This window comes from Spermophilus citellus, assembly GCF_964194105.1.
Source record: "Spermophilus citellus genome assembly, chromosome: 5".
Lineage (NCBI taxonomy): Eukaryota > Metazoa > Chordata > Mammalia > Rodentia > Sciuridae > Spermophilus > Spermophilus citellus.
Genome location: NC_138186.1, coordinates 159,708,233 through 159,721,269, shown reverse-complemented (window position 1 = coordinate 159,721,269; position 13,037 = coordinate 159,708,233). Strand labels below are relative to the sequence as shown.

Here is a 13,037-nt window from a genome sequence, read left to right as displayed (position 1 = left end):
TAGAACATGAGAATAATATGATGTATACTCACTCCTAGCTCTCTTCTTAAGTAACATGAAAAACAGGGAGAGCCGCAGCCTCTTCAGAACTTTCCACCTACGTGCCAGCCCCTCCACTGTCCTTCAATGTGTTTGAGGGGCAGTGTGATTCATAAAGAGCCACAAAAGTTCAGTAAAACCTTTAGTTCCAAGTTATCAAGACTCTGATGAGAAAAACAGGATTGGAAACATTTAAACTTGCTCTGGCATATCCCCTTGTAGCAGCACAAACCAACACAACATATGAAAATAGCATTAAAATGGAAAGGGAATCAACAGCCTGGAACGTCTCTGTTCAATCTAATAGCAAATGAATCTTGTGAAGTTTTATTCACAGAACTCCCTGCACTCTGTCTTCCCTCCTGACCTTCACTTATATTCTCATTCTATAACTAAACATTCTATCCTCCACCTTGCTCACTTATCTCATCCTTCAGACTTAATTTTAATCAGGAAACTTTCTCTGAGAGCCTTACTCCCTGGGACTGAGTCAAGTTTAGACTTCTGTAAGACGCTGCATTCACCTGGAGCTTGAAACTTGTCACACTGTAATTTAATTGCTGGTTTCTTTATTCATTTCTACTTCTACCTTATAAGCTCAATGAGAGTAGGGACCAGGTCTTTTCTATTATTGCATCCCCCTGGGCTTTGCATAGCACTTTTACTAGAAGAAATATTCAATGAATAAATTAATAAATTAATGAACTTAATAGTTTTAAGGTCCCTCTATATCTCTAGAAGTAATAATTTTGCCTTGTTTCTAGGTTTCTTGCAGAACTTCGTACTCAATCTTCACCCCATGGAAAAAATTTTATATATATGACCACACCATGATATATAAGAACTTTCTGAACCTAGATAAAACTCTCATTTTTATATGGTACAATTTCAATGAAATTCTACTATTTAGTCTGTGAATACAAGATGGAGATTAGTGTGTGTGTCTGTGTGTGTGCGCGCGCTTTGCGTGTGTGTGTGTAAAGTATCAAAGAGTAAGCAGAAATTATTTTTAAAAATTGAACTTGAGGTAAAAACCATACCAATAAGCAGATTTTTCATTGATATTTTTTAAGTGTATCTTTCTTTTTTCTTATTTTCTGGTCAGATGTCTTAATGCCTGGAGATACTACTAAATATGATGGGAACTTGTGTAGTTTATTACTAATGTTGAAAAAATATGATGAAAATAATTTGTAAAAATACTGCTATTGTTTCTTGGAAGACAGCCATCTCTACTTTCAATTTCAATAAGTTTCCATTTATAACTGACACTATTTTCTTCTCTTACATTTATCTATTATTTTCCTTATCTTTTTCATAAAGTAACACTTTATCTATACTAACTTACTATACAATTATGTCATGAGAACCAGTACTTTTGTTTCCCCCAAATAAACTTCCCAAACATCTCTAAATTCTGTGGGATTATGAAGTATATCTTTCACATTTTCTATTTCCCTCAGGAAAGTACAGAATAAGTTCTCAACAAAGCATGAATAATCAGAACTTTAGATTTAAAAACCACCCATTTTTTCCACAAACTGTGATATGAAGACTAAATAAAATCAAATAAATATTAAATAATGGATCAGTAAATGATGCTCTACCAGCTAATTCTGGTCAGTTGTCTACTTTAACAAAGCTTTATTGACATATAAACACTCTCATTTATTTACATATTGCCTGTGATTCTTTGCAAGCTACAGTGCCAGAGGAGAGTACCTGTTACAGGGATTGAATGGCTTGCAGAAGCTAAAATAGTCACTATTGGGCCCTTTTAAAAAAAGAAAACTTTGTGGACCCCTGCACTACTCTAAATCATTTTTACTGATGATGGAAATAAGTCCCTGATATTTGACTTACCTAAGTATATAGCTGAACCTATTCACTAACCTTACCTTTATCAGATACATTTTCATTATTGGATTAAATGCTTAGTAAAAATAGTATTTTAGATTATATAAAATCAAATCAACAGTAAAACCACAAATGAAGATGTTTGTCAGACTTTTAAGTATTTATACTAACCTTAACCAAGATATAAATTTTAAATTTAATTTTTCTGAATTATGATAGTATCAGCTAGTAAAATTAACAGTGTGTATACACACACACACTTATTTATTGCCATATAATATCACTAATTGTTATAAAAACACTGACAAAAAAGTACAAGTCTTACAGCAGAGTTTTAAAGATGTTGAAAGCAGTAAGTGTCAAGAAAAATGCTTTTTAAATGGATCACATTGACCTCACAGTCTACTCTATTAAGATATGAACAGCTTTAAAAAAATTCCACTGGCAATGGAAGGAAAAATAAATAGTATGTACCATCCCTCAGTTTTCATGCCATATAAGAGCTGTGAAGAGCCATAGCAGAAAGTTCCTGAGAATCACTTCTTCTGTCAGTGTCTATTAATTTAGCAGATTCTAGTTTTTAACAAGTTACTTAAGTCTAGATTTCTGGAGAGGGAATTGTGAAAACCCTCTCAGAAATATCCTTAGTATCTATAGACCAAGCTTCACAGAATCTGAAAAAGTAAAGGGATAAGAACAGAGAAAAATATCCCCTTATTAAAACAAAAGGTAAACTCAGTAAGACTTTTTGATAAAGGATCTGTAGAATGGAGATTTTAGTAGTAAAAATGATAGACGTCTTCATAGGTTATCCTGTGAAATACCACAACATGGACAACCCTGGAGTAGACATAAAATGTAGCTGGCACTATATCAGAGAAGCTGCAATTGATAAACCATATACAACAAAAAGATTGAGCAGGCAGAGAATGAAGTGTTACAGTTGGATACTTCGTAACTACTTGGTACTGATGCTATATCCCCTATTTCAAGTCACTAGATATTTAGTCTGCTCATATTAGCAAAAGGTCATGTCATCCATTGAGACAGGAAAGAAATCGAAGAGAGGAAGGGAACAAGCTGGATAGAAATGGTCTGGACTAAAGATCAGAACAGAATACTAACCTGGATAAGGCCAAGGTAAGATAACTATGCACAAACAATATAGTGCATAAGCTTAGTTGCTTGCAGAACAGGAATGTCCATCTGCCAATTCCCAATCAGGGCAGAGACATTTCCTTTTATTTCAGAGACCCAGCTACTACAGTCCCCCTCTATAGAATTTGTGGAGACTGTAGGGACCTTGCCAAATGGAGGAAGCAGAATTACTCAACCACAGCTTCCCTGGCATCTGTCAGCTCCTGTGAGATTCCATTTCTTCTCTGTATTTCTACCAAAGATGCTAGTGGGACCCACTGGTGTTAAGTAGCTGATTTTGAGTCTTCCTTCCTTGGTCATTTCTGATCTTTGGACCAAACATAGAATAAGTTGATTTCAACACACTATTACCTTGAATACTCCTCTTGAAGAAAGCCTTACAACCCTCACAGGACCAGACTCCATAGTGGTAGCCAGAGGCATAGTCATTGCATACTGCACAGTAGCGAGTCTCCTTGGCAGATTCCAAGGCCAGGCTTCCCTTGTCACTGTTACTGGTCAATCTCTCTCTGCCACTCTGGCGACGATTATCTGAATTTGGCCTGAGGGAGAAAAAGGGAAGAAAAAGGTGAGTCCATTACCATCAGAAAAAAATAAAATATGTATTCTCCTCTAAAGAATAAGAGGCTTAGGAGATGAGCAGATTCACTTTATCCCTGACATTTTGAAATAATGAATCATAATGTAAGCTAATCTTTTGTTACTTCTTGCTGTTTGCTGCCACAAAAGGTGTTTGCCTACTGTATTAACCTTGAGGGAAAAATTGTTTATTGCAAACTTGCTTAAGAAACAGACTGTCTATCCCCCCCAAAAAAATGCTACCCCTAAAAAAATGACAAGATGAAATTAGCTGGTTTCTAATAAGCGTCTTCATTTTCTCAAAACTTACAATTAAATCAGAACTGTTAAAGGCGAAGGCTCATTCTGATTCTAGACCACAGAAAGGGTCTTTAGGAAATAGAAACAAAGCCTAGTACAGCTGGAGCATTTGAAATTCCAATGAATTGGTGAACAATGTAGAACACATGTCAAAAAATCAACAATACAAATGTTTATGTTACTGTTACTGGGTAAGCCTGGGTACGGATTTTTAAAACTTGACTATAACTTAAGGGTGCTGTTCTCCACTATTCAAAGTCCTCTTTAAGAACATGTAGAATGAGAAGAGTGGAGGAAGACTGATGGTTACCTCCACCTTTAATGATTTCATGGAAGAAGCATATCCCAGAAATGAAATTGAAAAATAAACAGAAACAAAGCATGGTGCTAGGAGAACCAAGAAAATGGGGAAGTAAAAAGCTTTAAGAATGATTCAAGGGCACTCAATAGTGCCAAATGGAACAGAGAAGTCCAAGGAAACAAGCACTGATAAAGTGAGTTTGAATTTGACTAAGAGAACATTCAGCAAGGAGTTCTGGGAGAAAGGGTAGAGGTTCCAGCCAAACCCAGTGTGGACACAAAGGGAGGATGTGAGAAGATGAATGAGGGCCATACCTTGGAGAGTCTGATAGGAATGGCTAAAGAAAGACTTTGTATAGTATTTAAAGAATATAATGCCCCCCAAAGGATTTTTATAGTGGAAGAGGTTACAAAGCCCTCATGCAAACTGAAGGGAATAGACCAGCAGGGACAGAATGGATGAAGGCACAAAGAGAATAAAAGAACAAAGGCAAGAAGGAAACTAAAGAAGCTGTCCACGGAGCCACCTGTGGGAAGATACCTTGAAGAAGACTGGAAGAGAGGAGGTATGGGAAGAAGTAGATGAGCAGTTCGCATTTCTCATCTGGCCAGGTATAGAAGCAGTAGTTAGGGCGGCCTGGGATTTTCTAGACCTGTGACAACAAATACAGGTTGAGTGTAAGGGATTGGGGGTGGAGGGGGGTTGGCCAGAGGGCAGCACAGTGCCTGGAATGTAGCTGGCACTCAATGATACACATAATGAATGAAGAGTGTGTACAAGGTGATGGGGAAACAGAGGTTGGCAGATATTGTAAAGGTAGATGGGGTAAAGGTTCCTAGAATATTTTCAAAACTAACCTAAGAAGAGATACAGTAAATTGAAGATAGAGGTCCCAGGATCTCATGGTTAAGGAAACTCCAGAATCCTTCTTCTATTTGCCACTCAAACAACCAAGCCATGCTGAGTTCAACCGATTCCCCTCTTTACAGCCCTTTTTTCTTGTCACTCAGATTTTATAACCCTTACCTGCCCTTCTCACTTACTAATATTGTACACAATTTTTTGTGTGTCTACAACTGCATTTGCCATAAAATTCACAAAACATTGGTCCCTTGGGTTAAGTATATCTGACTTTGCCAATTTTTTTTCCATTTGGAATAACTTAGCTCTGAGGTTGGCAGCCTCAAATAGGAATTCTTTATTTTTTAATGATCCTGAGAGAGCACTGGCCCTCAGTTTTCAATCCTAGTTCATATTTTGTTACCCATCTCTTTCCATTTCACCACTATGCTGCTGGATGCCCCCCATCAACCACAGATCTTTTTACGGTTTATTTACTAATGTCTTATGCATGATTCAAGTCAGTAGGAAGCCACTGTGAATATTTAACTATAGGAATTCAATCCCTTGGGGGTGTGGGAGTGGATAATGAGAAAGCATGAAATGGATAGACATACTGTCTTAGAAACCTTATTAATTGTTGCAGACAAGTACCTAGCTCAATGCCTAGCACATAGCAAGCATTCAATACAAGTGTGTCGAATGAATGAATGAATGAACGAAAGGTATGCATGGGCAACTATTCCAAGATGTCAAATATACTCCCACAATTCTCATACAATAAAGTACAATTGACTCCCAAATCAAAACAGCTTTTAACTTTCAGTAGCCAATAGGTGGACTGGGAAAGGGGAGACATGCAACAGACATAAACATTGTAGCCTAGAAATATAGAAAAAAATAAGAAAAAGGATATGTCATGAATGCATAAAATATATACATATGTAATAGTCTATTTTATCACTACCATAAGTTTTAAAAATCCATTATGAAAAGTTAAAAGGTATCCAAACTTAGCCACAAAAATACAAAATCTAGTTGGCACGAGGTGCAGTACAGAAATGTAAAGAATTAAATCATAATTGCATAAAACTAACTGTATACACTGTACTACTGTCATAATTTCATAACCACTTCCAGTTGCAGCTAGCTCAAGTGTTGCCAATATCCATGAAAAACACTCATGAAATGCATATGGCAGTAAAAAAGAGAAATCTCATAATTCACGAGTAATTTTCATCACACATAATATATATAATATGTAAAACGTGTGTTCAAGTTTAAGTCTGTTTATATTTTATTGTTTAAGTCTGTTTATGGTATCGCTAAGGCTTCTGGTTAAAGGGAGGCTCCTAGTAGTTGGATTTGGCGCAGTCAAAAGTTATTCTTGGGAGTTTGATTGGCAGCAGGAGGGCAGAAAAGCCCCAGGGAGCCCTGAGCAGTCTCTCTGCCACCTCTGGCTTGTCACCATCACCCCCGCCCGGGGAACCGTAACCACTACCAGAGCTGCAAGGCCCAAGCCCGGAAGGCGGCAGGTGCAGCGGCCACCAAGCGCGGCACCACGGACAGCGGCGCAGGAGCCTGGCACGGGCGGCCGCACATCGGCGGCACCTACCGGTGGGGACCCGGCTACCGCAACCAAGGTTTGGGTCAAATGGTTCAATGGAAGAAAAGGACATGGTTTCATTAGCGGGAATAACACAAAGAAAGATAAATGTATATGCCAGACCGCCACAAAGAAGAGTAACCGAGATGTCCCTGGGCAGGGTCGGAGGAGAGACGGCGGATTTGGATGCCACTGGGGAAAAGCGTGCGAGGCAGCCCATGTTACAGGCGCTGCTGGAGCTGCAATTCAAGGCATTAACTATGCGACAGACATGACCATTATATGTGCTTTCTATCCACACAATCAACAGCAGAACTCCAGAATAGAGAGAGCGCGAGAGAAGGAGGGACCCGAGCGCTCCCAAAGTCCGTGCCCAACAACACTGGCCTACAACGGGCCCAGGTCCCCACCTTACTACACGTGGAGACCCCCAGGGGCATGGACCACAGTATTCCACACCTTCTGTGCAGGGAGAAGCCATGCAAGGCGCTAACAGGGGACAAGGTGGACTAGAAAGACAGAACACGAGCAAGGGCTATAGACTGAGGTTGTTCCAGGCCCTGCTCACCAAAGGCAGCGTGGAGAGGGCCACAATGAAGAAGACAGGGAATGTCTTTACCTGTTGATCAAATAACTCAAGCTACAGAGTCTATACAGCATAGGGTTTTTACTATTTTTACCTAAAGACATGTCTTTTTAGTAATGAGAAATGTGTTCTTTTTAAAAGCATAGGTTTTTCTTTCTTTAAAATTTTGTTTCATATATGATCAAATTGAGTCTTTTAAAGAATTTTATTTTTAGTGTGTAATAAAAAGCTTACAACTTGATTTTTTAATAAACAAACTTTAAACTCCTGGTAAATAAAAGTCTTAAATAATTTTCAAAGTTATATTCAGATATTTTAACTGAACAGGAGGTCAGCACCTCTAACCCCTACATAATTCAAGGGTCAACAGCACTGCATTTTTTTAAAAACTGTGGTAAGATACACATAGCTTAAAATTGACCAACTTAATCATTTTTAAGTGTATGAGTCAGCAGTGTTAACTATTTTTACATTGTAGTGTAACCATCTTCAGAAATGCTCCACGTTACAAAACTGAAACTCTAAACCCATTAAACTCCCAATATCCCCTTTCCTTTATCCCCTGGCAACCACCATTCTGCTTTCTGTTTCTAAGAACATCACTATTTCAGATGTCTCCCATAAGTGGACCCATTCAGTATTTCTTTTTGCTGTTGTTGTTTGTTTGCAGGGTGGGTGTCTGGCTTGTTTCATTTAGAATAATGTCCTGAGGTCATTGTGGATAATTCTGCCATAAACATGGATGTACAAGTATATCTTCAAGACCCAGATTTTCTATTCTTTTAAATTTATGCCGAGAAGCAGCATTCTTGGATCACCTGATATTCTGTTTACTATTTTGAGGATCCATCATACAGTTTTCCATAGTGGTTACACCCTTTTCTATTCCCTCCAAGGCACAAGAGCTCTGACTTCTACATGTCCTTGTCAACACTTGCTATTTTGCCCATCTGTCTTACAGTGGCCATCCTAGTGAGTATGAGAGGAATGCTGCGATTTTTTTTAAGAGAGAGAGAGAGAGAGAGAGAGAGAGAGAGAGAGAGAGAGAGAATTTTTAATATTTAGTTAGTTAGTTAGTTAGTTTTCGGCACACACAACATCTTTGTTTGTACGTGGTGCTGAAGATCAAACCCGGGCCGCACGCATGCCAGGGGAGTGCACTACCACTTGAGCCACATCCCCAGCCCCAATGCTGCGATTTTTTACATCACCTTTAGCATGTGTTCCTCCCCTGCCCACCACTCCTAACCCGCACAGACTTGAAATATCTCAGCCTTTCTCTGGACTCTCTGACAGGTTTTTTGGTATACTTTTCTTCTGCTATTAGCTACATTAATCCTTCCTCTGATTCATTTTCAACTTCGTTGCTGTCTGCACAGTTCCTTGTGTCTAATTCATCTTTGTAATGCCAAGTGCTTAGAGCATAGCGTCTCATCCAAAAGAGAGACTGAATAAATATTGATCACAAATAAATTAGTTCATAACTGAACCAATGATGTGATCATTTTCTCAATATAAATGGAGTAATCAACGTTGGTTTTTAAGGTTTTGGTAAAAATTTTAATAGCAAAAGCCAATTTTCCTTAAAAGTAGTATAGATGTTTACTGTAAGGAAAATGCCATTCATAATACACTTTAACTTTGAAATGATTCTGGATTATTGAATATCAACTGCAAACATAAGGCATAAAAGCAGAAGGCATATAAAGTAGAGGGGGGGGAGTAGACAGACCATACTTACTTTCCGTAAAGCAACTTTTTAGCCAGAAATCCATGATACAATATTGTCATAATATGACAATATTATATGCTGTATGAAAACTCCCAAAACATCGTGAAAAAGAGAATCAACCAGATTACCCTAAAAGTCAGGTGAGACCTTCTCACGGGTTGCAGAGCCCAGTGGCACATTGCAGTTGTATTCAAGTTTTTGTGAGCATCCATTGGGCCAGGCTAATTGGGCACAACTGTCTCTAGACAGCTGTGTCTTCTGAATGCAAAGCTCAGCCTGATTATCTTCAGTGGAAAGGAACAAAGTGGGATGTGTCCATGTCTGGGCTCAGACCTGGCCATATGAGTGGATCAGGCACCAACCTGCAATTATCTGAGTACCTCTAGTTAGACCAACCCCAGCAGATGGGCCTAGACATGAGTCCCAGTCTCATCTCATCTCTTCTTGCTGCTCTCTACCTGGCTGTGGCCCACTGCTCTGTCACAGACCTGGTCTTGTTAGCCTCACACCTCCTTTGCAGGAAGGGCTGACCCCATGTTTAAGTCATTGCTTCTTCCTCTCCCTTCACCTCAGAGGACCTTGATTTCCTTTATTTTCACAGGACCAAAATTTCATGTTCAAAATGTCTTCAGGTCCTGCTTTCCTAATAGGAGGCTTCCAAATCCTATCCATGCTCTTAGCTCTGGATTATAAATGAAGGATGCACTAATTCTTTAGCAAAATTGCTAAAACACCTTTTTTTTTTCCTTGTAAAGTTCTTACCCCTTTCTCATTGAATTGTAACCCAGTCATTACAGCTTTTTATCTTGGAAACTTTCTCATAAGACCCAGATAAGAAGTTGAATGGATTTACTAAGCTCCAAATAAAGAGGCTGAACATTGTTCAGTTTTTCTAACACTTTTCAAGACTGTTTGGAAAGAAACAAGACAGAAGCTTCAGGGTGAAATGAAGGCATGTTTCACGTAAGTAATACATAGATATAGCCCTGAAGCATACAAGTGACCAAGGAACAAAGAAAAGGCAGAGGAACACGGGCCAGAAGCATGAGAGACAATGCTTAAAAAAAAAAAAAAAAAGCAGCAACACATTTACCTATGGAAATTGGAAACTCAACTGCCTTGACTTAGTTCACTTTTCATTTTATCAACTGATTTCTAAATATTTCCAAAAGGATGCCTCACTGATATTACATATTCAACATACTCAACATAATTAAAAGATGTATCTGAAGGCATTCATATAGGTGGACCTATATGAGTGGACCCACTTGGACCAAGTATAAACACAGCATGATAAAAAATATTAACCAAGAAGATTTTTATTAATCAAAGGAAACTTTTAAAGCTCAGTGTAATGAAATACTGTTGTTTGTCTAACCACATATAATGGTACCAGCTATCCAAAAGCATTATTCTCTTTGAGTAACCAAGCATTTTTTAAAAGTTTGAAAGCCCTGGTTTCTAGAGGAAATATTTTTACAAAGCTAAATTAAAAGAACCAACAGATGTCCACTCCCTAGAAATATGGTTTAATTAACTGCTAGTGGAATAACTTCATAATTCTCCCTCACCAGATCAAGTACCCAAAGCTGTGCACACTCAATATTCCCCAGAATTTTCCTTCATGGCAATTACCACAAAATCCAGTCCTATATTTGGGTATTATTGATAGGTGTATTTTCCCCTTCACCAATAAACTCATTTGCTCCCAATTTTAACTGACACACAGTAGGTCCTTAATAAATATTTGCTAAATGCACCTCCCACATCTATTCCACCACCACATTTAGTCAATTATTTCTTCAAAACACTCTGCCTATCCTTCTCTCCATTCCTTGTTCTCATCATTCATATCTGAGAAATCAGCAATACTCTGAATTTGAATTAATTGTCCCCCTCGCCCATTTCCTCAAACTCACCCTGATAGCACTGCTTAAAAAAATTCTCCCTGTAATTTTAGGGTAGTTATAAACCTGAAAAACACAAGTTTAAAAAATAATGTCAACACATTAGAATTAAGCCCGAATTCTTGAATTCCCTGCACCAGGCAATATTGTTCTTTTAGGAAATTGCTCATACTATGTTCCCCTCATATTTCCTGCTTCCCATCACCTATACACATCTCATCCCTCCTAGAAAACTAAGCTCTATATTCCACATCATCCATTAGTATTCCGGCTCACACTAGTTCAAGTTTGAATTCTTATACAATTTAACATTGCCCCCTCATCCCTACACACCTAGTTGGACATGGACTTAGACCTCTGGCAACTATTCCACTTACTGTGCAGTATTTTCTGCCTCCACAGGGCTCCTTAGGCAGTGTTCCTCAAGGTTCTTCTACCCTTGGCCCTCTGCCATTCTCAGTTGACATTTACTCTCTGTGGGATCTCAGAAACATGTGTGGTCACATGCAACTGCCATCCCATACCCCCTCCTGGACTTCAGACCATATGCTAATTATCTCCTCTGCAGCTTCCCGTAAATGAACCAAAGAAACCTCAAGCTCAATGCATGCAAGACTGTTTCCCAGAGAGCCTACTCCTAGGATCCACTGATGCATTCAAGCCTGTGCTCCCGCCTGGAACACCTGCTCCCCACACCTGAATGACCCTTATTCATCCTCCTGTCTCAGCTCAAACAAGGTCCTCCATAGCTTTGCCCATGCATCAGCCTAGTTTATATAAGACCTGGAGTCATCCAATTACAGCAGAAGTCTTTGCACTCCCCACTGCAAACGCTTAGCAGGTCCCCACCCTCCAAGAAGAAAACTCAAAAGTTCTTTCGGTGCCCTGGAAGGCCCAACACAGTGTGACTCTGCCTGTTACTCATTGCACCCCTGCCCTTGCTCCCCCAGTTTCAGGTGCCACCTGGGCTGCTGCTGGACAGTCACACCATGTGCTCCCCCTCCCATGCCCTCCCCATGCCCAGCTCCTCCTGGCTTTCTTCTTCCCTCCATGCACCACTTCTTCCTTTCCCAGCACCACTTTCCTGGTCAGTTTAGATTAGGCTCCTTCTTACTTTCTCTGCTCTGCACTGGTTGGTTTGTTGTCTTTACAACACCTAATACCACCCAACATTGAACCTGCCATGTGAGGTGTCCCCCAAAGTTTCTGTTCATGCAGGAATGTTGGGAGGTGAAATGATTAGATTATGAGAGCTGTAACCTACTCATCCCATCTTAACTGGAATGGACTGATGGGTGGTAACTGTAGCAGGTGGGTGTGTCTAGAGGAGGCCAGTCACCGGGAGCATGCCCCAAAACAGTGCATCTTCTTTGCTGCCCATTGCCCTTCCTCTATCTCCTGACCCCGTACGTGGAGCCATGCACCTCCACCATGCCCTCCTACCAGGATGCGCTGCCTCATCTCGGGGCCAGCTCAGCAGACTCAGAAAACCATGAACTAAACCTCTGAAACTGTGGGCTCAAAACACACTTTTCCTTCTCTACATCGTTCTTGTCAGGTATCTTGGTCCCAGCAACAGAAAAGTTAACTAACATACCTGCTCCAAATATGTTTATTTCATTGTGTATCTTCTTCCCAGAAAGGTAAGCTTGATCCACCAGCACCTTGAAAACAGCCCAGCACAGAAATAGTTGTTGGATGAAAAAGTCCCTAAATAAATGAGAGCTGCAGTGAATCCACACTTTGCTGCCTTCTGCTTACTTATGTATCTTATCTTATGAGCCATTACCTCCACCATGGCAGGCACTATGGCCACATTACTTGCCAGGGTCAGCCAGCTCCTTCTTACTGCCTGACACTAAGTTACTAATTTGCTATGTGAATGACTGCAAGTTACTAATTTGCCATGTGAATAAGTGGAGGGTCATGGTGAGTCTTCTCCCACTCCTCCCCACTCCACATCTGCCACTCCCCCCACATCACACACCTGTCCTACACACTAGAGCAAGAAAGAGGGGCTCTACCTTGAAAAGTGGACTCCTGTTCAAAAATCCTTCCTGTGTCCTTATCATTTCTGCAAGACTTCTTAACCTTCTTTGGCTGAGGGAGCCCAGGAGAACCCTCTTATTTAC

The 13,037-nt window shown here is 39.8% G+C and overlaps 1 protein-coding gene across 7 annotated transcripts in view; it reads right to left on the bottom strand.

Annotated features, from left to right (window-relative positions):
• Positions 1-13,037, bottom strand: part of ESR1 (estrogen receptor 1) — a 385,015-nt gene that overhangs the window by 236,088 nt on the left and 135,890 nt on the right. For all 7 annotated transcript variants that reach the window (XM_081294001.1, XM_081294002.1, XM_081294003.1 and 4 more), the window contains one exon: positions 3,406-3,596. In XM_081294001.1, the coding sequence (XP_081150127.1) occupies positions 3,406-3,596 (191 nt within the window). The remainder of the gene's footprint in view (positions 1-3,405; positions 3,597-13,037) is intronic.